Source organism: Polypterus senegalus, chromosome 2 (genome assembly GCF_016835505.1).
Source record: "Polypterus senegalus isolate Bchr_013 chromosome 2, ASM1683550v1, whole genome shotgun sequence".
Classification (NCBI taxonomy): domain Eukaryota; kingdom Metazoa; phylum Chordata; class Cladistia; order Polypteriformes; family Polypteridae; genus Polypterus; species Polypterus senegalus.
In genome coordinates this window covers 21368263-21395432 of record NC_053155.1, presented here as the reverse complement: position 1 = coordinate 21395432, position 27170 = coordinate 21368263, and the positions used below count along the sequence as shown (strand labels likewise).

General features: G+C 43.2%; 1 protein-coding gene across 2 annotated transcripts; it reads left to right on the top strand.

Annotated features, from left to right (window-relative positions):
• The first annotated feature begins 5679 nt into the window (after positions 1–5679).
• Positions 5680–26966, top strand: urp2 (urotensin II-related peptide). Of its 2 annotated transcripts, none has more exons than XM_039746070.1 (5): positions 5680–5894; positions 8367–8480; positions 12284–12318; positions 24075–24192; positions 26713–26966. In XM_039746070.1, exons 1-5 carry the CDS (start codon positions 5795–5797, stop codon positions 26742–26744), a joined length of 399 nt encoding a protein of 132 aa, XP_039602004.1. In that variant the 5' UTR covers positions 5680–5794; the 3' UTR covers positions 26745–26966. The 2 variants fall into 2 exon arrangements, with proteins under 2 accessions (XP_039602004.1, XP_039602003.1); XM_039746069.1 differs by having other exon boundaries at positions 8364–8480.
• Positions 26967–27170: the final 204 nt, after the last annotated feature.

Sequence of the window (27170 nt, the reverse complement as noted above, 5' to 3'; positions counted from 1 at the left end):
CGACAGTGGGGTAACTCGCGTTGAAATCGTAATTGAGGAACTCCAAGCACTTGATGAAAAGATTCAGAAACTCCTGTCCCGACGGAAATACCTGAGAAATCTGAAGGCCCGGCTGTTGGATAAACCGTCCTTGCCATCTGGAACCGGCGAAACATCAACCCCGCGTTGTGCCGACCTCACCCCCGCGTCTCGTAGGAGCGACGCCGCTGCTGACCTCGGTGGATTTCAGCTATGCAGGCGGGGGTTCAAGGCCAGAGCACCTCCATCGGCACAGGCGAGCATTTTATCTCAGAACCGGTTTGACCCTCTCCGCGTCCCCATTTCGCCTTCAGCACCTGGTGATGTATTAGTGGTAGGTGATTCCATCGTTAGAAACCTTAATGTCGCATGCCCTAATGCAAAATCGTTTGTTTCTTGTTTTCCCGGTGCTCGTGTCCGAGATGTAATGAAACGTCGCCAGCAGTCTAGAAACACAAGGAGAGGGCAGTTGGATCAATCGTCTTGCATGCCGGCGTAAACGATATAAGGCACCGACAATCAGAAATCCTGAAGGCTGACTTCGCAGCTTTGATTAAAGACACGAAGGAGAGGACCCCATCGGCAAAGATCTTCGTTTCGGGTCCACTACCTCTCGTCAGACGATCCAACGAGTACTACAGTCGTCTGCTAGGGTTGAACAACTGGCTACAGGGTTTCTGCAAGAAGAAGGATGTCGGTTTCATCAACAATTGGAATCTCTTTTTGAAAGGCGCGTCTCTTCAAGCGTGATGGCCTGCATCCGAACAGTTTCGGCCGGGTCCTCTCCGAAAACATATCGAAGGTAATTCGTTTTCTTGACTATCTATCTCTGCTCTTAACCCCTTCCGAAATAATACTGCTGTGCCAGGACATGATGAATGTTTAATAGAGTCTTCCGTTAAAGTTCACACCATTAATACTGTAATAAGCAATCTCAATGCACGTAGAAAACCTAGGAAATACGGCATAAACTCCAATAATCTAATTAAAATCACTATTTTAGAGGAACAATGTATTAAAACTATAAAACAGATCACAGATTAAACAAAAATATACACAGAGCGCTAATAATAATAATTTAGTTCCTATTCCAAATAACAATAACGCACATAGTACTCATCTCTGCACCTCCGAAACATTAAATATGGCACTATTAAATGTTAGAGCTTTAACTAACAAAACGTTTTTATCAACGATCTTATTAGTGATAAAAAATAGATCTTATTGCACTAAATGAAACATGGCTGAATTCAGATGCCGCGTCAGTTTTAATCGAATCTGCGTCTCCGGATTACAGTTTTACTCATGCAAACCGCCAGGGAAAAAGGGGGGGCGGATTGGCTAACATTTACTCGAGCCGATTAAAATGTAAAGATGTCAGTTTTGGTAAGTTCAAGTCCTTTGAGTATCTCGCCGTTGTTATTCATGGAGATTCTCAAGTTCTAGTACTATCCGTGTATAGACCTCCTAAATATAACGCGTCGTTTTTTGAGGAATTCTCTGACTTAATGTCAATTTTAATTACTAACTATGACACACTCCTAATAGTTGGCGACTTTAATTTTCATATAGATAATCAGTGTGATCTAAAAGTAAAAGAATTTATGAACCTCCTGGATTCTTTTGATTTGAGACAACTCATAAATCAGCCTACACATAAAGCAGGTCATACATTAGACTTAGTGATTACTAAAGGACTGAAAGTTGATATAAAACAGATCATTGATATTGGTCTATCAGACCATTTTCTTCTACTTTTAATATAGAAATAATGATAAAAACACTCATGAGAAGCATATTGTTAAAAAACGCTTCTTTGATTCGGCAGCAGCTTTAAAACTTACAAACATTTTAAGCAATCAGTCCGTTTATAGTGCCAGCTATAATAGCGAGGACAATGTAAATAGTAAGGTGGAAAGATTTAATTCTAAAGTGAGAGCTGCTGTTGACATAGTTGCACCTGAAAAGACAGTGAAAAAATCTTCTAGCATTGTATACCATGGAAGACCCAAAGAGTGTCTGATTTAAAGAGAACATGCCGTAGAGCTGAGCGTCAATGGAGGAAGACTAAACTTACTATCCACCACGAAATATTAAAAGTCAAAATAACAGAATACAATAACACTGTCCGTCTTGAGAGACGCTGCTATTTCTCAAGATTATAAATAACAATGCTAGTAATCCCAGAGTCTTATTTTCAACAATTGATCGCCTACTAAACCCAGGTAGCTCAAAGGAATGCCTCCTAAGTGCTTCCAGTGAAACCTGTGAGGCTGTCGCTGTATTTTCAATCAAAAATTAATGATATTAGAAATAACATAGTATATCTCCCCAACACTAAGGATCCCCTAAACCCCAACATCCTGTTATAAACAAATTAAACTCTTTCACTAGGATAGATTTACCTGATTTACAAAAATAATCTCTCAATTAAAACCCTCCACCTCGTCCTTGACCCGATACCAACAAGGTTTTTCAAAGAAGTATCAGGCGTGCTAATTGATAATGTTCTTGACATAGTAAATTCGTCACTAGATACTGGGGTCTTCCCAGACTGTCTTAAGACTGCTGTAGTTAAACCCCTACTTAAGAAACATAATCTTGACCCCTCGCTCTTGAAAATTTTAGACCCATCTCTAACCTGCCTTCTTAAGTAAAGTTCTAGAGAAGGCAGTCATTATGCAGTTAAATGACCACCTAAATAAACATGCTATTCTTGATAAATTTCAGTCAGGTTTTAGAACAAATCACAGCACAGAAACTGCACTCGTTAAAGTAGTAAATGACTTGCGGTAAATGCAGACAGAGGCCATTTATCTGTTCTCATCCTCTTAGATCTGAGTGCTGCATTTGACACCATTGATCACAACATTCTTAGAAATCGCCTTAGTCAATGGGTGGGCCTCTCTGGCAGTGTCTTAAATTGGTTTGAATCCTACCTGACAGGGAGAAAATATTTTGTTAGTTGTGGGAATTACAACTCAAGACACATGATATCCAATATGGTGTTCCACAAGGCTCTATCCTGGGTCCGCTGTTATTCTCAATCTACATGCTTCCGTTAGGTCAGATTATCTCAGGGCACAACGTGAGCTACCACAGCTATGCTGATGACACACAGCTGTACTTATCAATAGCACCTGATGACCCGATTCTATTGATTCACTAACACAATGTCTGACTAGTATCTCAGAATGGATGAATAGTAATTTTCTCAAGTTAAATAAAGAGAAAACTGAAATTTTAGTGATCAGCAATAATGGATACAATGAGGCTATTAGAAATAAACTGGATACATTAGGATTAAAAGTCAAGACGGAGGTAAAAAGCTTAGGGGTGATTGTTGACTGTAATCTGAATTTTAAATCACATATTAATCAGATCATTAGGACAGCATTTTTCACTTAAGAAACATAAGTAAAGTTAGACCTCTTATATCACTGAAAGATGCTGAGAAATTAGTTCACGCGTTTGTTTTCAGTCGACTAGATTACTGTAATGCACTCCTCTCAGGACTACCCAAAAAGATATAAATCGTTTGCAACTAGTGCAGAATGCAGCTGCTAGAATCCTAACTAGGAAAAGAAAATCAGAACACATCTCTCCAGTTTTGATGTCACTACACTGGTTACCTGTGTCATTCAGAATTGACTTTAAAATTCTGCTTATGGTTTATAAAGCCTTAAATAATCTCCCCCATCTTATATATCGGAATGTCTGACACCTTATATTCCAAATCGTAACCTCAGATCCTCAAATGAGTGTCTCCTTAGAATTCCAAGAACAAAACTTAAAAGAAGTGGTGAGGCGGCCTTCTGCTGTTATGCACCTAAAATCTGGAATAGCCTGCCAATAGGAATTCGCCAGGCTGATACAGTAGAGCACTTTAAAACACTGCTGAAAACACATTACTTTAACATGGCCTTTTATAACTTCATTTTAATCGTAATTTAACTTAATCCTGATACTCTGTATGTTCAATTCATCATAATAACTATTCATGGTGGCTCTAAAATCGGTACTGACCCCTACTCTCTTTTCTGTTTCTTTTTCCGTTTCTTTGTGGTGTTGGCCTGCGCCACCTCCACCTACTCAAAGCTTCATGATGCTCCAACAATGATGGACGGATTAAAAGGAAGAAGTCTACGTGACCATCATCATCATCAAGCCCTTCCGTGAGAACCCTAAATCCAAAGAGGACTGTTTCATTTATGTTAGGTAGAATGCCCAGAGGGACTGGGCGGTCTCATGGTCTGGAATCCCTACAGATTTTATTTTTCTCCAGCCGTCTGGAGTTTTTGTTTTTCTGTCCCCCCTGGCCATTGAACCTTACTCTTATTCGATGTTAATGTTGATTTATTTTTTTTATAATTATGTCTTTCATTTTTCTATTCTTTAATATGTAAAGCACTTTGAGCTACTGTTTGTATGAAAATGTGCTATATAAATAAATGTTGTTGTTGTTGTTGCCGGCATATAAGATTAAAAAGAATATCCATCCATCCATTGTCTAACCCGCTGAATCCGAATACAGGGTCACGGGGGTCTGCTGGAGCCAATCCCAGCCAACACAGGGCACAAGGCAGGAACCAATCCTGGGCAGGGTGCCAACCCACCGCAGGACACACACAAACACACCCACACACCAAGCACACACTAGGGCCAATTTAGAATTGCCAATCCACCTAACCTGCATGTCTTTGGATTGTGGGAGGAAACCGGAGCGCCCGGAGGAAACCCACGAGACACGGGAGAACATGCAAACTCCACGCAGGGAGGACCGGAAGCGAACGGGTCTCCTAACTGCGAGGCAGCAGCGCTACCACTGCGCCACCGTGCCGCCCTTAAAAAGAATATATGACAATAAAAGAATATAAGACAACGACAGGAGACATGCTGCACAGAGCTCACCCCAGTCAGCCATGACGGGCACTACTTGTCTATTTATTAACGCTTATCCTTTACCAGGCCCCGGTGTGCCCACTCTCCCAGATGACAACCTGAGCCAATGGAGAAGACTTGCTACTCTGATCATAATCTCCTCATCGGCTGTGCCAAGGCAGCCCGCACCCTGGCACTGCCTGTTTGGTCCTCACCACTCTTTTGGTTGACTGCCTGACTCCTCCGAGACATTCATTCGACTCGCATGAGCAAACATGGGTGGCCTTCAAAGGCTATGAGTTCGAACGATGCCAGACCGGCGTCATCGAGCTGCCGGGAGACGGGCAAATGAATGTTCTCATTAGGGGAGCACAATGGCAGGGTGGAAGTGGCTAAATTGTCCAGGGCAGTGGCTGACCCACACTCCCCCCGCTCTTAGGTCCCAGTGTATAGTTTGCCCGCACGTGGAGATGGCCGGCCTGCTTAAGCAATGATAACTCACATTTAATGTGTTTGCACAGGGGCCGAAAGAAAAAGCGCTCTGACGCAGGGAGGCCCATTGCCTTCTCTGCCCGTCACAATAGCCCCGGCCGCAGAACACACGGAGGCAAACATCTCCAAATGTCAGGCTGATGGATGGGCCAGTGCCATTTGATGGCCCACCACCCCCTCCATGCACGCTTTTTGTGCCTTTCCATCCATTTGTGCAGGCTGGAGAGGTAAACGATTTAAATAGGGAGATGAGTCCAGGAAACCGAGCAAAATGCGACAAGCCTTGTGAAGAGGCGCTGCTGCGATCGGTAGGAATAGACGTTACAAAGAAAAAAAAAAGACAATTAAAAGAAAGGAATCAAATCACGACGAACGCGCTTAAGTGGGAAGTAAGACAGGAGACATGCAGTCGGGCATCCTCATCAGCTTCATCATCACGACGGCTGTCTCTGCTTTGACAGGAGCTCCGGTGAAGTCGAGTAACCTGAAGACGGTGGCAGAAGGTAAGACGTGGAAATGGGAGCTAATGGGGAACAAAGTCAAGCAGACGCCCGCCCTGTAGTGAAACGTGTGGCACATAAGGAAAATGTGAACTGAAGGAATCGAGGTAGATGGGCGGGCAAGTCCTGGTGCTGCGGGAGGACAAGTCAAAGTCCATCAGTGTCTTCGGTCCGATGGCAACATAAAAAGATGACTCTAGATATGATCTAGCACCTGTCACATCTATTAAATATAGTAGGAGTGTCTTAACATCAATTTATAAAATACAGCAGCAACTGCCATGTCTGCCTTACACATCTGTCCAATTATGGAGCACATTTCATATCTATCCATTTTAAATAGCACCCGTCATCTGTGTGTCACTTTTATAAGCCGTTCGTATCTGTCTGTCTCTTATACAGCACCTTACATTTCTGTCGATCACAAAGCACCTGTCATATCTGACATACAGTGACATTCATATCTGTCTCTTTCATACAATCTGCTGTGTCTATCTTATCTGTCATGTATGGCAACTTTTTAACTTTTATATGTGTAATAGATCTAAATTTCTTTATTATATATTGCCTTTCCTTCTTTCATATGTTTCCCTATATATGTTATATACTCTCGTTTCCAAATGTCAAAAATATATATATACAGTATATATATATATATAAATTCATATCTGCTTATCTAAAATATAGTGCCTTTTCTATCTATCTATCTATCTATCTTTCTGTTTTATATGGCACCTTTAATTTGTTTATATAATGCCTTTCATATCTATATCTTGTGAACGCTGGCCCCAGTACAGACAGACGGACGACATATTTTGCTCCACACACTTTTTATTTACACTATATATAATATACAAAAGTCACGTGCACTCACACAATCCCAGTGCCTTCAGCACCGAATCCCCCAAAAGTCCAGGGCCCACAGTCACTGTGCCTTTCCACTGGCCGCCTCCTGTCCTCTCTCCAGCTCCATCTACTTCCTCCCGACTTCCACCAAATGACTGGAGGGAGGCGGCCCCTTAAATAATGCCCCGGATGAGCCCCAGGTGTTTCCGGCCTCTTCTCCTTAGCCCCAGCGTGGCGGAAGTGTCGGCTGCTTTCCTGGCAGCTCTCCGGGCGCCACACAAAATCTACCCCCCGGCACTTCCTGGTGTGGCGGAAGTGCTGGGCTCCCGGGATAATTAGGCACCGGGGCGCCGCCTGGCGGTGGCCACGGGTCCCTACAGGGCTGGGCTTCCAAGCCCTGTACCCGAGGCCCCCTGCCTAACCAGGACGGACGCCCCCACTCAGTCTGGAGGAGGCACACGCCCTCCTCCGGTCTTCCAAGGCGTCCCGGCCGGGCTCCATCCCCGGCCAAAGACCACACAGGGTAAACCGGCATCGGGGCGCCGCCCGGCGGTGTCCACGGGTCCCTACAGGGCTGGGCTTCCAAGCCCTGTACCCGTGGTCCCCTACACAACCAAGACGGACGCCCCCTCGCGGTCTGGAGGAGGCACAAGCCCTCCTCTCCTCCTCCTGGGCGTCCCGGCTGGGCTCCAGCCCCGGCCGGGGGCCACAACCTCTGTATTATAACAAGTTTGCTGTTTATTTTCCTATCTGTGAAATAGGGCCTTTCTTCTTCTAAGGATCTATTGATTTTACATTGTGCCTTTCATATTTCTTTCATAGATGGATAAAAATGGAAAGTATGTTTTATAGCACCTTTGTATCTGTTTACTGTCTGACTGTCTGAAGCATATTGCTTTTTGCACTAGCCTCTCTAATATACCATATATACATAGCTATTTTCAATCCATCCATCATATAGTGCCTGTCATATCTATCTATCTATCTATCTATCTATCTATCTATCTATCTATCTATCATCTATCTATCTATCTATCATTTAGTGCCTTTCACTCTATCTATCTATCTATCTATCTATCTATCTATCTATCTATCTATCTATCTATCTATCTATCTATCTATCTATTATATAGTGCCTTTCACTCTATCTATCTATCTATCTATCTATCTATCTATCTATCTATCTATCTATTATATAGTGCCTTTCACTCTATCTATCTATCTATCTATCTATCTATCTATCTATCTATCTATCTATCTATCTATCTATCTATCTATCTACCTTGTATATAGTGCCTTTCATATGTATTTCTTGTTATCTGTATATCTGTTTACCTATCCACACCATTGTACTTTTCTTAGCTTTTCTTTTTTTCTGTAGCCCCTTTAATTTATCTCCATATCACTCTTGTATAGTATTTCCATCTTTCTTTTATGTAGAACCTTTCATATCTGTTTACCTAAATGTACCGGTTTGTGTTTCCTGTTTACTTTATGTAGTCCTTTTATTTTTCTGTCTTTAATTTAGTGCCTTTCATCTATATAATTGTCTGTATCTTTAACACAGTGCCTTATATACTATATCTGTCTATTTTATTACTTTATCTGTCTTTAATTGATTGTAAGAAGACGAAACAGTTTTGGATTTCTCAGAGAGTCCTGCCGAGAGTCAAGGCCTGATCTTGAAAATCCTTTCTGCCTTTGAAGAGGATCACAAGAGCCACCCATTTGCAGACCTCCAAGGTGAGCAGGCATGGAAGTCAAAGGATCAAATGTTATGCTGAGTGGGTGTGTTGACTGAGAGTTGTGGACAGTGCCACCCAGAGAAGCAGACGTCATGATAACAGTGAAGGCCCAATAACACAAACACACAATGAGAAAGGCCTCAGCACAAAGTAACTGGCCATGGGCTTCAAAGGCTGTTGTGACTTTCAGAAAGCATTTGATAAGGTGCCACCTGAGAGGTTGGGCATCAAACTAAAAGAAGTGGAGTTCAGGGTGATGTTTTTAGATGGGTGCAGAATTGGCTCAGACACAGGAAGCAGAGGGTGATGGTGTGAGGAACCTTATCAGAACTGACCAATGTTAAGAGTGGTGACCAGCAGGGGTCAGTGTTAGGGCCGCTGCTATTTTTAATGTATGTAAATAATTTAAATAGGAATATAAGTAACGAGCTGGTTAAGTTTGCAGATGATACCAAGATAGGTGGATTAGTAGATAATTTGGAATCCATTATATCATCACAGAAGGACTTGGATAGCATACAGGCTTGGGCAGATTTGTGGCAGATAAAATTTAATATCAGTAAATGTAAAGTATTACACATAGGAAGTAAAAATGTTAGGTTTGAATACACAATGGGCGGTCAGAAAATCGAGAAGACACCTCATGAGAAGGATTTAGGAGTCATAGTGGACTCCAAGCTGTCGACTTCCAGCCAGTGTTCAGAAGCCATTAAGAAGGCTAACAGAATGTCAGGTTATATAGCGCCTTGATGTGTGGAGTACAAGTCACAGGAGGTTCTGCTCAACCTTTATAACACACTGGTGTAGTGAGGCCTCATCTGGAGTACTGGGTGCAGTTTGGGTCTCCAGGCTACAAAAAGGACATAACAGCACTAGAAAAGGTCCAGAGAAGAGCGACTAGGCTGATTGAGGGGCTACAGGGGATGAGTTATGAGGAAAGATTAAAAGAGCTGAGCCTTATACAGTTTAAGATAAAGAAGATTAAGAGGTGACATGATTGAAGTGTTTAAAATTATGAAGGGAATTAGTCCAGTGGATCGAGACTTGTATTTTAAAATGAGCTCATCAAGAACACGGGGACACAGTTGGAAACTTGTGAAGGGTAAATTTCACACAAACATTAGGAAGTTTTTCTTTACACAAAGAACCACAGACAATGGAGTAACTGAATAGTCTGGTTGGGTTTTACGGAATTTTTAAAACTCGATTAAGTGTTTGGGACTGGTAAGCTTTGGTGGGCCAGATGGCCTGTTCTCGTCTATGCTGTCCTAATGTTCTAATATCTATGTCACTTTCACTCCTGAATCCTTCTTATGACCTGAGTATGGAGGACTAATTCATTTAATTCATTAAGATCAGATTTGATGTTAGCAGTAAACATGTTTGAATTTCTCCTTAGACAGATGGGACGCTGGCATTAGATTTTCAGTAAGTGTAAATAAGCCGAGTCATTAAGGGTAATGCTTGAGAAGGAAATGACACACATGTGTGGCCTATGATCTATTGTTATCTAGTGTTATTGATCTATTGATATGATTCCTTTTCTGTCTGTCTATTATATTGTGACTTTTCACATTTATCTCTTATGTTATACCAACAGTATATTTATTTTTTAATTCATCTATTATATAGCGCTGTTGATGTCAATTTGTTATATACTTTGTGGACACCAGGGGGCACACAGCTCCCCAAACACCCGACACAAGTGTCAGAGGCACAAGTTCCAGCACAACCCAGGCTTTATTTCAGTGGGGAAGCTCTTCTCCCTCGGCCCCCCCAGCAGCCCAGTACATACTGTATAAGCACCAGTAAACCCCAAACACCCAGTACTTTTCTTCTCCTTGTGTCTTTGTCATCCACCTTCTGACTCTGGCTCTCTGAATAGAGTGAGGCAGCCCCTATTATAGAGCACCCAGAAGTGGAGCAGGTGTTCCAGGTGTGGTGGCAGCCCTGCAGAGGTGGGCTCAGCCCCTCGTGGTGGCTATGCGCCCCAGCAGGGTTGAGCAACTATGCTAGAATGCCATGGGGGCTTCCCTCTGTTGTCCCAGAAGTGGTATTGCCCCTTGCAAGCTCCTTCCCCTCGTCCTTCCGTTACGGAGGGGTTCGAATGGCAGCTGCCTGTTACAGCTCATACAGATCCATTTCTAGCTGTCTAATTTATAGTTCCTTTCACCTCTATTTTTAAAGAACCTTTTCCCCCTCTCTATCTATTATCATATAGTGACATTGTTGACGGGTGGCATGGTGGCGCAATGGGTAGCGCTGCTGCCTCACAGTTAGGAGACCCGGGTTCCCTTCCCGGGTCCTCCCAGCATGGAGTTTGCATGTTCTCCCCGTGTCTGCGTGGGTTTCCTCCCACGGTCCAAAGACATGCAGGTTAGGTGCATTGCCGATCCGTGTGGTTGGTGTGTGGGTGTGCCCTATGGTGGGCTGGCGCCCTGCCCGGGGTTTGTTTCCTGCCTTGTGCCCTGTGTTGGCTGGGTTTGGCTCCAGCAGACCCCCCGTGATCCAGTAGTTAGGATATAGGGGGTTGGATGACATTCATGACTCTATCTTTATTATAACACTTTTCACATCTGTGCACTGTATACAGTGGATTCAGAAGGTTTTCAGCTCCCTTCCCTGCACACTTTGTGGCGATGTAGATTTCATTTTAAAGCGATGCATTTGCCATTATTGCCCATCAATCGACACTCAATATCCCATAATAACAAAGTGAAAACTTTATATTTAAGAAAAGGTTTTCAAATCTATTAAAAATCAAAAAGCAAAATCTCTCACTCATTTACGCATCCAGACCCTTAATTCAGTGCTTTGTGGAAGCCCATTTGGCAGCAGCTCCAGCTTTGAGTCTCGACAAGCTCTGCTTACCTGGATGTAGGCAGCTAATCCCATTCCTCCTGGCAGATGCTCTCAACCTCTATTAGATTGGGTGTAAAGTGCCTGTAAACTGCCATCTCCAGGTCTTTCCTCAGATGTTCTCTGGGGGATTTAGGTCTGGACCACCCAAGGAAACTCTGACTTGTTTTAAATCCACTCAGCATTGTCTTGGCTGTATCTTTGGGTCACTGTCATGATGAAAGGTGAACCGTCACCCCAGTCTGAGGTTGTTCAGGGGTTCTTCAAGGATGTCTGTGTATTATCTTGTCATATCCAGAACCCTCCCTGGATTTTCCAGTAGAGAGACACTGCCTACACTCACGTGAGTGACCCCCATATATAAAAAATGCTGACCTCATAAGTGTGCCCTTGTTATGCTCAACTGAATCGATTTGTTAAGAACAATTCGTCTGTGACACGCCCATCACTAGGCTCCACCCACTTGGAAGAAGGCAGAGGACAGACCGGCCTGGCCGCTGTGTTCCCAAGATGCACCTTGAAGCTGCTGCTAGGGGTAGCCAGGGAAGCCTGGATCATTGACTTTGGCATGTTGTCATAGAAACTAACCCCCAGGGTTAGGGTGGTCTGCTTTAATGACCTCAGTGTGTTTCCACTGTGACTCTCACTGGCACAAACGCATGTGGAATGAGTGAATGGCTAGCTAGCATTTGGTGTTGGATATGCTATGAAATAGCAGAGTGGTGGCTCTGAGGCTAGGGATCTGCACTGCCAATCGGAAGGTTGCCGGTTCGAATCCTGTAAATGCCAAAAGGGACTCTGCTCTGTTGGGCCCTTAAGCAAGGCCCTTAACCTGCAATTGCTGAGCGCTTTGAGTAGTGAGAAATATTATAATATATAAATGCAAAGAATTGTTATTACTATTAAATATCAATAACTGTCCTTTTCTTTCTTTTCTTGAAGCAAATAGGAGACCTGTGGGGAGGAAGATGAAAATGGTAAGAAGTGTTTATTTCTAAGAGTTCACTCCAATATTAAATGTTTTGTCTTATAAAGAAAATACAGAGCCTGCAGTTTGTGTGGAGGGGGCACTCAGCCATTCAAAACACTAGCTTGTAGAATATGGTGCCCACCCTAGCCATGCAAGTTTACTTTTATAAAGTTTCACACGTAAATAACAAAAGGAAATAAGGGCTCTCATTAAAGTATACAGCATCCTTGGTGTGTCCAATTATGGCCTCTCCTCTCTGCCCCAGTTAACAGTATGGGTGGTCCTGCTTGGTATTTCTGTAGCTCACCTTTGGACGCTCAGAGTTCCTCTATGGGACTAAACTGGCTGGCTGTCACCTTCTTTTTTGCTGCCCACTACTTTAAGTATCCTGTGGTCATGTGACAAGAAGGGGGCAAAACCACAGATCCCTTAGAGCATGGCTGGTCAATGGTGGTCCTGGAGGGCCGCAGCGGCTGCAGGTTATTGTTCCGACCCAGTTTCTTAATGAGAAGACCATTATTGCTGACGAAGCACTTATTGCTCATGTGACATGTTGATGCTTCATTTTAGTGGTCTCGCTTGGTAAGGTTTCCCACCCTTAATTGCTTATTTTAATCTTAAACAGCTGCATTCACTGTTTTTAATGGCTCCTTATTAGCAATAAAATGCAAATGACAAAGGAGTTTGGAGCCCTCCATATAACTTGTTTCCATTTACACCTCTGTGTGTGTTCATCACACACTGTCTGGTTTAGTAAAACACTTAAGAGAAAAATGTGACAGACTGAAAATGATCCATTTTAGGTTTCAAATCATTTGGATGATATCCTTGGAAAGGAAAAAACCTACAATATAAGAACCTAACATTGCGCAGACTAACAAGCCATAAAACTAAATACCTGTAAGGTCTGAGAATGGCAAGGATTGGTTCCTAATTACACAATTGGGTTAGAATGAAAACCTGCCGGCCCTCCAGGACCGACATTGCCCACCCCTGCATTAGAGCAAAGGCCCAGGACTGAGCAGACTGACTGGCACTTCATGTTCTGTTTTGGGGGTATGAGACACTTCTGGTCCTCTCCTGAAAGATACAAAGGAGCAGTCCACTAACAAGATAACTTTCTGTGTCTTTTCCCATACGGTGTACTCTGTGCTTCCTGGCCACTCATCAGGAGTAGACGGGGACAACTGTCATAATATCTCTGGCCAGGGATGTACAGAAAAAAAAGGATGGAAGGGTGAGAAAGTAAATGAGTCAAAATTAGATTGATTAATGAACTGTCATCAATTATTATTGATGAGGGGGATTCAAGCCTGTAAGGCCCCACCCCAGCTACTCCTTTGCCCCTTTACAGTGGGATGCTAAAGTTTGGGCAACCTTGTTAATAGTCATTATTTTCCTGTATAAAGCGTTGGTTGTTACGATAAAAAACGTCAGTTAAATATATCATATAGGAGACACACACAGTGATATTTGAGAAGTGAAATGAAGTTTATTGGATTTACAGAAAGTGTGCAATAATTGTTCAAACAAATTCAGGCAGGTGCATAAATTTGGGCACCACAAAAAAGAAATGAAATCAATATTTAGTAGATCCGCCTTTTGTAGAAATTACAGCCTCTAAACGCTTCCTGTAGGTTCCAATGAGAGTCTGGACTGTGGTTGAAGGTATTATGGACCATTCCTCTTTACAAAACATCTCTAGTTCATTCAGGTTTGATGGCTTCCGAGCATAGACAGCTCTCTTTAACTCACACCACAGATTTTCAATTATATTCAGGTCTGGGGACTGAGATGGCCATTCCAGAACGTTGTACTTGTTCCTCTGCATGAATGCCTTAGTGGATTTTGAGCAGTGTTTCAGGTCGTTGTCTTGTTGAAAGATCCAACACTGGCGCAGCTTCAGCTTTGTCACTGATTCCTGGACATTGGTCTCCAGAATCTGCTGATACTGAGTGGAATCCATACGTCCCTCAACTTTGACAAGATTCCCCGTCCCTGCACTGGCCACACAGCCCCACAGCATGATGGAACCACCACCATATTTTACTGTAGGTAGCAGGTGTTTTTCTTGGAATGCTGTGTTCTTTTTTCTCCATGCATAACACCCCTTGTTATGCCCAAATATCTCAATTTTAGTTTCATCAGTCCACAGCACCTTATTCCAAAATGAAGCTGGCTTGTCCAAATGTGCTTGAGCAGACCTCAAGCGGCTCTGTTTGTGCTGTGGGTGGAGAAAAGGCTTCCTCTGCATCACTCTCGCATACAGCATCTCCTTGTGTAAAGTGCGCCGAATGGTTGAACGATGTACAGTGACTCCATCTGCTGCAAGATGATGTTGTAGGTCTTTGGTGCTGGTCTGTGGGTTGACTCTGACTGTTCTCACCATTCGTCACTTCTGTCTATCCGAAATCTTTCTTGGTCTGCCACTTCGAGTCTTAACTTGAACTGAGCCTGTGGTCTTCCATTTCCTCAATATGTTCCTAACTGTGGAAACAGACAGCTTCAATCTCTGGGACAGCTTTCTGTATTCCTTCCCTAAACCATGATGGTGAACAATCTTTGTCTTCAGGTCATTTGAGAGTTGTTTTGTGACCCCCATGTTGCTACTCTTCAGAGAAAATTAAAGGAGGAGGGAAACTTACAATTGACCCCCTTAAATACTCTCATTTCTCATTATAGGATTCACCTGTGTATGTAGGTCAGGGGTCACTGAGCTTACCAAGCCAATTTGAGTTCCAATAATTAGCTCTAAAAGTTTGGGAATCAATAAAATGACAACGGTGCCCAAATTTATGCACCTGCCTGATTTTGTTTGAACAATTATTGCACACTTCCTGTAAATCCAATAAACTTCATTTCACTTCTCAAATATCACTGTGTGTGTCTCCTATATGATATATTTAACTGACATTTTTTATCGTAACAACCAACGATTTATACAGGAAAATAAGGCTGGGGGGGGGGCGGGATTGGCAAGCAGGGGGCAAACCCCCAGTAATAATAATAATAATAATAATCATAATCATCATCATCACCCATTTTATCTGTCAGAACTGCTGCACCCTTATGTACCGTCTCGCTCTCTCAGATCAGCGAGTTTACGCCCTACACAGTATGTATACCTACACTGTCCATACAGTTCCTTCAGAAGGTATTCAGACCCCTTCACTTGTTTCACATTTTGATACATTTCAGCCTTGTGCTAAAATTATTATTTTTTTTCCAATGTGAAGAAACACTCAATACCCCAGAATGACAGGATAATAGACATATCTCTAAATGTATTAAAAATAAAAACCTGAAATATATCACACTGACACAAGTGTCACTTTAAATTTGGTGCAGGTGTAGCCCATTCATCATTGAGATGTCTGGTGTCCTCCATTGTTTCAAGTCACTTTGTGGGGCCTGATTATGAAAGGCACATACAGTAGCTGCCTACAGAAGATCCCAGAGGTGAGCAACAGCCCAGTCGTGAGATTAAAGGAATTGCCCTCAGCACTTAGGGACAGGCACAGATCCAGAAGGTGACAAAAACATTCCTGCAGCATTGGAGTTTCCAAAAGCACAATGGCATCCACTGTTTGGAGCAATCCATAATTCTTCCTGGAGCTGGCCACCTTCCCAAACTGAGAAATTTTGGGGAGAAGGGTATTGAGGAAGAAAGGTGATCAAGAACCCAATGGTCACTCTGGCTGAGCTCCAGAGAACTTGTGTGGAGATGGGAGGAACTTGCAGAAGAACCACCATTCCAATAATCTGGGCTTTACAACGGAGTGGCCAGACAGAAGCCTCTCATTGGGAAAAGACTCACGAAGACCCGCTTGGAATTTGCACAAAGGCACCTAAAGGACTCTGAGACTGAGAGAGGCAGGATTCTCTTTTAAATCAAGATTGAACTGTTTATCCTAAATTCAAAACATCATGTCTAGAGGAAACCAGACACCACTCATCAACTGTGCAACAACATTCCCACCTAGAGAAACGGTGGAGGGACTAGTCAGGGTCGAGGAGAAGCTGAACAGAGCAAAGTACAAAGGTCTCCAAATCTCCCTGACTGGGCCGAAAGTTCACCTTCCGGCAGAACGATGACCCTAAACACAAAGCAAAGACAACATGGAAGTTGCTTAGGAGCAACTCTGGGAATGTCATTGAGTGGTTGGCCCAGCCAAAGTCTGAACTCAGACCTAAATAAGAGACATGAAGAGATCTGTCCAGTGATGCTCTCCACCCAACCTGACGAAGATTGAGGGATCTGCAAGGAAGAACGTCAGAAAACCCTCAAATCTGGGTGTGCAAATCTTGGCTCTGAAAGTCAAGAAGACTCCAGGCTGGAATCACTGCCATAGGGGCTTGAATACTGAGTGAAGGGTCTGAATATTTGTGTCAATGGGATATTCTCATTTATTATTCTAATTACATTTGCTATAAAAGGAATATGTGAAAAAAGGTGAGGGAGGCCTGAATACTTCCTGAATGTAAATGCTTTAAATAAATATACAGGCAGTCATCGACTTATGACCATATTCGGTTCCCACAGATCAGTCTTAAGTCAATCTAGATGTAAGATGGACCGGTATACAGTATGTAGTCAAACCTGACCGTATGTAGAGTATTGAATAATAAGCATGTTAAGTCATATGCTTGTTTTGTATCCCTTTTATCATCATTCTTAGCATATTATGCAGAATTCTACCATTATTTGTAAATGATTACTTTCTTATATCCAAATTATAGGGAAAGTATTGTAATCATCCAAAAATTCAATGTCAAAATTTTAATGATTCTGAATGCTTTAGATCTCCCTGATTTTCTTGTATACAAAGTATAGGGAAATTATTGGAATCCTCCAAAAATGCAATGTCAAGATTTTCATAATTCTCGATGTTTTAGACCTCAATGAGTCTGAAAATACCATTTGTGGAATTATGCCTGTCTGTGTGTGTGTGTATGTAAACACAATAACTTGATTACGCTTTCACTTAGGTCAACCAAATTTTGTATACAAGTATTAGGTACAAAACATAGATTTATATCAACTTTGGGCTATTTCTAGGACGTGGTACTTTTTTATTCATGCAGCTGCAGGGTCTGGTTTATTCAACTTTACTTTTATAATAATTGCTCAAATTATAATTAATTTGATTTGATTTGCTGTTGATGGTTCTTTAATGTACATAATATAAAAATATAATCATTGTCTAGCGCTTTACTCCTAAAATATCCATCCCCATACCTGAGTACACCAGAAAGTCAAGGGGAGAGCAGTCACAATTTCTTTTTATTTTATTATTTTGTTTTATTATCACTGTTGTTCACACAGGTGCCAAACCTTGAACAGCTTCACAAATCCTTTCTTTGTCGTGTTATGTCAAGTCATCAGTGCGAGCCTCTGCCAGTGTTCATTTTAACTGTGAGAGGAGGAGTTGTACCAGCAGTGTTTGAGCACTCATATGTTTTCTGTTTTAATATTTCAGCCTGTTAATAACAAACATTAACAGATAAAGGAGTTCAAGGTGGTTTCGTTACCCCTTTGAGGCAGTTCGCATGAACTGGCACATCGTGAGTCACAATGCGAAAGTTAACTAGATTCAAAGCCAAAGAGTAGCAGTACAGCAGGTGTGGCAGAAAACGGTTACAGTGGGATAAATTAAAGTCTCATGCAATTGCATTCGCTTTCTTTCCTCCCTCATACTGATTGATCGCCTTCATTTTTGTGTCGAGATAAATTGCCTTTGTTCCTCTGTAATTGTAAGACAAATGTAACTGAACGATGTCGAAACCACTACAGGTAATAAACCGACATCGAGAGGAATGAGTCACGGCATACAGAGCTGGCGTGGTGAAAACTGTCGTTTGTCCTTGAGATGCGGTGGCGGTCATAAGTTAAATCATCGTAAGACACACAGATCATAACTCGTGTACAACAGGTGCAGTGCAAGAGTAGTAGAGTATGAGTGGTAGGAGTAGAGTGGCTAAATCAGAAAAAAAGTACACAAAAATGAATTAATTGGGGCGCTTTAGTTACAAGATTTATTGGACTGAAATGTTTAATGTTCCACTCCGTAACCTGTCTTAATATTTCCGGCTGTTCCTAGAAAGTTAATTTCCTACATAGAGATTTATCGAACCACTTTAAAATAGCGATGTGAGGAGGAATCCCTCCTTGCCGAGGAGTGTTAAACATAACGTAAATTCCTCGTTACACCTTTGTTACCGATTTGGATTCTCTGTCAACAGCAAACACGCGAGGAGGCACCAACCAGTTGTCCAGGATCACTGAAAATACAATTAGTAGTCAGGACTGCCATGACACTATACTGTGTATCGTCAAGCTTTAGTCACAAAGTTGCACAGGATAGTACCGAAGGTTTTCCAAAGAGAAGAAACTTCTCGATCCAGCCTCGAAATGAACAGCTGTCAAATTTGACGCAGCTTCCCCAATTCCAATTCAAAAGAACACAAAGTCTTCTTCAACAAGTTTGTCCAGAGGCTTGGAAGCAACGGCTGGAGAAGAGGGAGTCTGGGGAAAGACAGACAGGAGAGAGAGAGAGAGAGAGAGAGAGACAAAGGATGGCCATGGCTTGGTCTTTTAAATGTTCGATGCCTCATGCAAGGAGGATGTCAAACTTTAAGAGTGTGTTTGTTTTCCTGTAGTAAAACCATTTAAGAGGGGGTTTCTGAAGGGCAGCCACATCACCGAACAGCCACAATATATTTTTCCATAACCCTACAATACCCCAAAAATCATCACATCTTTGGATTGCACCCTTTACGTATTGTGGCATTGTAAGGGCATTGTGGGCCAGGATGTGTACTGCCTTGCCATTCCCACAATCCTCTAGCTTTCCTTACCGTTTTTGATGGTGTAGACGGATGTGAAATGAATTATAAATCTGGTAGATTCGTAGGCACTTCCGGCTTCATTGAAAATAGCCACACTGAAACGACCTAAATGTACACACAGACAATAAACAGCAGCAAATAGATCATCTGAAGTTAATTTAAAAAAAGACCCCAGTAAGCAGCTCACCCATCAGTATATGAAACTGTACCTGCATATTGAAAAAAACAAACATAACTCTTATGACATAAAACAATAGGATTCAATCTAAAGACAAATGGACTTTTGAAATTCATGCATACTGTAAATGTCCAGATCAGATAATCCTGCAGAAGCTGCCCAGATTACTGAATAATCCATCCATCATCCAACCCTCTATATTCTAACTAATGGGTCATGGGGGTCTGCTGAAGCCAATCCCAGCCAACACAGGGCGCAAGGCAGGAAACAAACCCTGGCCAGGGTGCCAGCCCACTGCAGGGCACACACACACCCCAAGCACACACCAGAGACAATTTAGGATCACCAATGCACCTAACCTGCATGTCTTTGGACTGTGGGAGGAAACCGGAGCGCCCGGAGGAAACCCACGCATTCACGGGGAGAACATGCAAACTCCACGCAGGGAGGACCTGGGAAGCGAACCCAGGTCTCCCTACTGCAAGGCAGCAGCGCTACCACTGCGCCACCCATAATGTTATGTAATGTAATGTACATCATCTGAGAAGGGGCCCGAGTTGCCTTGAAATCTTGCATATTGTAATCTGTCCTGTTAGCAAATAATAGGGGTCATTTTGCTTGACTTCTCATTGCATCCATCATGGCTAACATGGTACAACACCCTACTATATACAGTGCATCCAGAAAGTATTCACAGCGCATCACTTTTTCCACATTTTGTTATGTTACAGCCTTACTCCAAAATGGATTTAATTCATTTTTTTTCCTCAGAATTCTTCACGCAACACTTGAGATTTTTGCAAATTTATTAAAAATAAAACAATTGAGAAAGCACGTGTACATAAGTATTCACAGCCTTTGCCATGAAGCTCCAGAATGAGCTCAGGTGCATCCTGTTTCCCCTGATCATCCTTGAGATGTTTCTGCAGCTTAATTGGAGTCCACCTGTGGTAAATTCAGTTGATTGGACCTGATTTGGAAAGGCACACACCTGTCTATATAAGGTCCATCCCACAGTTGACAGTTCATGTCAGAGCACAAACCAAGCATGAAGTCAAGGGAATTGTCTGTAGACCTCCGAGACAGGATTGTCTCAAGGCACAAATCTGGGGAAGGTTACAGAAAAAGTTCTGCTGCTTTGAAGGTCCCAATGAGCACAGTGGCCTCCATCATCTGTAAGTGGAAGAAGTTCGAAACCACCAGGACTCTTCCTAGAGCTGCCCGGCCACCTAAACTGAGCGATCGGGGGAGAAGGGCCTTACTCAGGGAGGTGACCAGGAACCCTATGGTCACTCTGTTAGAGTTCCAGAGGTCCTCGTTGAGAGAGGAGAACATTCCAGAAGGACAACCATCTCTGCTGCATTCCACCAATCAAGCCTGTATGGTAGAGTGGCCAGACGGAAGCCACTCCTTAGTAAAAGACACATGGCAGCCTGCCTGGAGTTTGCCAAAAGGCACCTGAAGGACTCACAGACCATGAGAAACAAAATTCTCTGGTCTGATGAGACAAAGATTGAACTCTTTGGTGTGAATGCCAGGTGTCACATTTAGGGGAAACCTGGCACCATCTCTACAGTGAAGCATGGTGGTGAGAACATCATGCTGTGGGGATGTTTTTCAGCAGCAGGAACTGGGAGACTAGTCAGGATAAAGAGAAAGATGACTGCAGCAATGTACAGAGACATCTTGGATGAAAAACTGCTCCAGAGCGCTCTTGACCTCAGACTGGGGCGACGGTTCATCTTTCAGCAGGACAACAACCCTAAGCACACAGGCAAGATATCAAAGGAGTGGCTTCAGGACAACTCTGGGAATGTCCTTGAGTGACCCAGCCAGGGCCCAGACTTGAATCTGATTGAACATCTCTGGAGAAATCTTAAAATGGCTGTGCACTCACGCTTCCCATCCAACCTGATGGAGCTTGAGAGGTGCTGCAAAGAGGAATGGGCGAAACTGGCCAAGGATAGGTGTGCCAAGCTTGTGGCATCATATTCAAAAAGACTTGAGGCTGTAATTGCTGCCAAAGGTGCATCGACAAAGTATTGAGCAAAGGCTGTGAATACTTATGTACATGTGATTTCTCAGTTTTTTTATTTTAATAAATTTGCAAAAACCTCAAGTAAACTTTTTTCACGTTGTCATTATGGGGTGTTGTGTGTAGAATTCTGGGGGAAAAAAATGAATTTACTCCATTTTGGAATAAGGTTGTGACATAACAAAATGTGGAAAAAGTGATGCGCTGTGAACACTTTCTGGATGCACTGTGTATATATATATATATATATATATATATATATATATATATAGTGACAGATAGGGGCGTTCTCACTCCCTTGAAGCCTTGTCCAAGACCCCAGACACAATATAAAAGTCCAAAAGTTGACTTTATTCAATAACAACAGTGCGCAAAGCACCCTCCTATCCACAATACTCATTAATAATACACCAATAATCACAGTAATCAGTCCTCCACACTCCCAGACGCGTTGCCACCCTTCCACCCAGCTCAGCTCAGCTCGTTGTCTGGGAGCTGCCACAGTCCTTTTATAGTCGGTGACCCGGAAGAGCTTCTGAACCCTCAGTCCATGTGACTTCTTAACATTTCCGGGTCAGATCAAAACTCTTCTTTTTCTTCACCCTGGAAGCACGTCATTCCCCTTGTCCATGTGACTCGGACGTACTTCCGGGACATTGGGCAAATAATAGTTGTTGCTCCTCCCTGCAGCTCCATCTAGTGGCCCCTGTGGTATTCAGCAGGACTGTGGATGGAAACTCCATTGTCCAGGATTCCCTGCTGGTCTTCTGGGCACCTCCTTGCTGCAGGGAGGGCTCCATCTGGTGCCCTGGGGCCATTGGCTGGGATGACAAGCCGGCCATAGACCACTATATATATATATATATATATATATATATATATATATATATATATATATATATATATATATATCCTAACCATACTTTAAAATATATTGGTCTTAGTAGTATTGTCACTCTGTGCTCTAGTATAATACAATGTAATTTCTTCTGTTACGTTATATGCCATGTAATCTTATATATAAATGTCTACACATGGAAGTGTGTCTGTCTGTCTGTCTGTCCGGCCTGGAATTGCAAAGGAACAGTATGAAGGTGAAAGAGACGGAAAGGTGGCCCCAAGTTAATGAGTCAGAAGAAGAAAGATGAATGTGACTACAGCATGAAGATGAAAGAAAGCGACTCTGATGCCAAAGTGAAATTGCAGAGGAAAGACAAACGAGAGAGAAACTTGCTTAGCCGCTGATAGACAAGCGAGGCGAGCACATCGGCAAAACGAAACCATCGAGAAAAAAGAGAATCTCGCTTATCCGCCGATAGACATGGGGGCAGAGCATGTCTGCAAAACAAAACCGCTGAATCTGCATTTCAGTTTTTTTTCTGACAATTTCAACAGTTTCTAGGAGCCCGGGCTTACACAGCTAATATAATCCCATAAAATACATTTTCTGTTACCTAATATAACTGATTGTAATATGGCTCCCATAACCCGTACAGCTAATTTTATTATTTCACTGCTTTTTCAAGCACATACACTGATGGTAAACCAGACTTGGAGCCAAATCCCATGAGCCCGTGAGTCGATCCAGCTGCACGCCTTGGGTCATGTGACACAAGCAGAGTGAACTGTAAATCTCTCAGAATGTCTGCACCTCCCTGCTAACAGCCCCAGTGTACCCCTCTGCAAATGGGAAGGTGTCAGTAAGATCTTTGCTCCACACTGTGAGAACATACAAACTGTGCAATGGATCTGAAGAACACAAACAAAAAGGCAGAGACCTCCCAGCCATCGTTTTTCTGTTGGGATGACATCAAGTGCTGCTGTTGGATGCATTTGGAGTCGCCATGGATTAGCAATCTAGTGATACACTTTGGAAGCTTTGATACCCCAACATCCTCATTGATTTCGAGAGGTCTGATGGGTGAACCAACTGAATGGAGTTCAGGAACATCAAGTTCCTGGTCAGAGTGTCAGTGTGGCATCACTCACTTTACCTGTCAGCTTTCAACTGTGGGTACCCTGAGGAAGATTTGCCCAGACATGGCAAGAGCAGAACTGGATGCAGGAGTTAAAGGCAGGAGTGACAAAGAATTAGAATGAAACAACACCCTTCACAGCCACTGTCCACCGTCCACAATGTACATTTGTCATCACTGCTGTCCCACTCCTACAGAATGACGTGCGAGAGAGAGTGAGAGACACTGGCCACCTCAGAAATGTGAGGATCCTGAGAAGCAACCTGCAATGCTGAGCGGCTTTACTGGGAGAATTTATCTTTGGGAGAATTCTCTATTGTTGCTACGGAAACTTACAGACAGAAGGCCATTCATCGAAGTTGCGGCGCTCACACGTTCGCGATCGGCTCCGTTTATTTAGCCACTGTTGTTTCTTCCCAGCTCTTGACAAACTGAGTTGTCCTCGCGTCGTTAAATGGCTGACTCCCTAATTAATCGTCATCACAAACCCTCATTTGTAAGCAAGCCCTGTGTAAACACGCTTAAAGTCTCATTTTGTTGTTTCTTTTCTTACACTTATAGAGGTCTCCTGCCTGGAAAAATGTAACAGATGGTGAAATAAAGAATTCTAAATCACACATCAAACCATCGTGCTTCTCCTCATCTGGCACATGTCTTTGGAGCCGAGGAAAGAGGAGCACATTGTCATGGAACTCACTGGCATTTTGTTGCTCTTTCTGTTCCAGGGATTGTCGGAGAAAAACCCCACGGCATCCACCGCCCTGCTGTTGTTCGGGGAGCCTCTGCCGGGAAGAACAGTTAAGAAGGCCTCGCCGCCGGCCGGCAAAAAGCCCAAGAAGAGAGGTGAGAGGTCACTGTGGCGCCTCAAGGGGGCGCTCACTACCTCTGTAGGGTCCTGCTAGTGTCGACACGTACCTGAGGGGCAAACTCAGTCCTGGCTGGGAGCAACCTGTGGCACCGCATATTCACAGTCAGTGATAATAACTGATAACCATTCATCTCACTTCATTAGCTGCTCTGTTTGCTCTTTCTGATTCTGCAGTAACAAAATATAGATAGATAGATAGATAGATAGATAGATAGATAGATAGATAGATAGATAGATAGATAGATAGATAGATAGATGTGAAAGGCACTATATAATAGATAGATAGATAGATAGATAGATAGATAGATAGATAGTGGAAACCAGGGGTGCTCCAACCCCGACACTGACAGGCAGAGACACGAGTTCCAGCACAGCACACATTTATTTACAAGTGGAGAAGCGCTTCTCCCTCACACCCCAAAGCAGATCAGTACAAAGAGTCCCTTCTGCCTTCTTTTCCTCTCCTTTCCGCCTCCATTCCTTTTCCACAGTTGAGCTTTATCCCCCTTCCTCCTGACTCTGGTTTCCTGAATGGAGTGAGGCAGCTCTTTTTTTTATTATGCCTGGGAGTGCTCCTGGTGGCTCATCAAGATTAACTGGAATTACTCCCAGGTCTCATGGAAACCCAAAGTAGAGTTCTACAGCTCCCCCTGGTGGCCCCCACCAAAACCCGACAGAGCTGTGCCAAGTTCCAACTCCCAGCATGCCCTGCGGGAATCCGTGGTACCACAGCCACCCTGGAGGGCTCCCCTCTATCGTCCCGGAGAAGGTAGTGCCTTGTGGATGCTCTCTCCCCTGGTCCTTTCATCCAGCTGGCATCCTGGCTGAGTTATGGCAGTGGCCACCCTTCACTATATATATATATATATATATATATATATATATATATATATATATATATATATATATATATATATATATATTGGGGGTCCGAGTTTTAGGAACTACTGCCTACTTTTACATTTGTTCGGTGCTTGCACGCACCTCACTTCTCACTAAGAAAGAGCCGCTCACCTCACATGCCTCTGCTCCAATTGTAAATCTTCTAATAAAAACTCTTAAATACCTGGAAAGAACCCATGGAAGTGTTACAAACTTGTCTTCTTCTTTCAGCTGCTCCCATTAGGAGTTACCACAGTGGATCATCTTTTTTCATATCTTCCTGTCCTCTCCATCTTGTTCTGTTACACCCATGACCTGCATGTCCCCTTTCACCACATCTATAAACCTTTTCTTCCTCTTTTCCTCTTACCTTGCAGCTCGCTCCTTACCATCCTTCTCCCAATATACTCATCATCTCTCCTCCACACATGTCCAAACCAACACAATCTCGCCTCTCTGACTTTGTCTCACAACCGTCCAACCTGAGCTGACCCTCTAATGTCCTCATTTCTAAACCTGTCCATCCTCGTCATACCCAATGCAAATCTTAGCATCTTTAACTCTGCCACCTCCAGTTCTGTCTCCTGCTTTCTGGTCAGTGCCACCGTCTCCACCCCATATAACAGAGCTGGTCTCACTACTGTCCTGTAGACCTTCCCTTTCACTCTTGCTGATATCCGTTTGTCACAAATCACTCCTGACACTCTTCTCCACCCATTCCACTCTGCCTGCACTCTCTTTTTCACCTCTCTTCCACAATCCCCATTACTCTGTACTGTTGATCCCAAGTATTTAAACTCATCCACCTTCGCCAACTCTACTCCCTTCATCCTCATCACTCCACTGACCTCCCTCTCATTTACACACATGTATTCTTGTCTTGTTCCTACTGACCTTCATTCCTCTCCTCTCTAGAGCATATCTCCACCTCTTCAGGATCTCCTCAACCTGCTCCCTACTCTCGCTACAGATCACAAACATCACAGTCCACGGGGACTCCTGTCAAATCTCATCTATCAACTTGTCCATCACCACTGCAAATAAGAAAGGGCTCAGAGTCGATCCCTGATGTAAACCCACCTCCGTCACTCCTACTGCAGACCTCACCATTGTCACACTTCCCTCATACATATCCTGTACAACTCTTACGTACTTCTGTGCCACTCCCGACTTCCTCATACAATACCACAGCTCCTCGCGATGCACCCTGTCATATGCTTTCTTCAGGTCCACAAAGACGCAATGCAACTCCTTCTGGCCTTCTCTGTACTTCTCCGTCAACACCCTCTGAGCAAACATCGCATCTGTGGTGTTACAAGTGAAAGGTGCTATATACCATCGCTAACGAAGATAGCTCTGCTTACTCATCGCTGTGCCAGAGGTTGGTGACGTGTTGCTTGTTGATTATGACATTCTAGTTTACACGTCACTGACCAATTGGTAGTTCTGACACTGCCAACCTATTGCTGACCCAGTACTTGTCACATCCCCAGATGAATGGAAGAAACTGCACATGAGAAATCCCAGCTGTTCTCTAACAAATTTGAAATGCCACACATTATTTGAACTTGCATTTTAATGCCTTTATTGTCTTCACCTCCCATTTCTTTCAGCCTGCTTTTGGAAATACTGCATCCAGAACTGAGCTGCCACACCGGAACTCAATGACATCCTCAATCCACGACGCCGCACCGGAACTCCTTCACAGCCCGGGGGGATTCGGACAAGAGGCCTAACCCTAGCCTGTTAACTTCATCCTGACCTGTGTGCACATTGTGCGCATTAAGAAGACCTTAAGATTTAACAAATAAATGTGTGCAGATGAAAGAATAAACAGATTTTTATTTTTGTATAAACTGTGGTTATCTGTGGTCTCCCCAGAATTTCTGTAGGCAGCTAACCTTATAGGCTTCACATTGTACTCCATATTTAAACTCAAGGGAGGTCAAATGACGGAATTTCAGTTTTCTATGGGAATAAATGCAGTGGATTCGGAAAGCATTCGGACCCCTTTGTTTTCTGCACACTGTACTGTGTTTAAGAATTCATTTAAAATGGAAAAATTTGACAT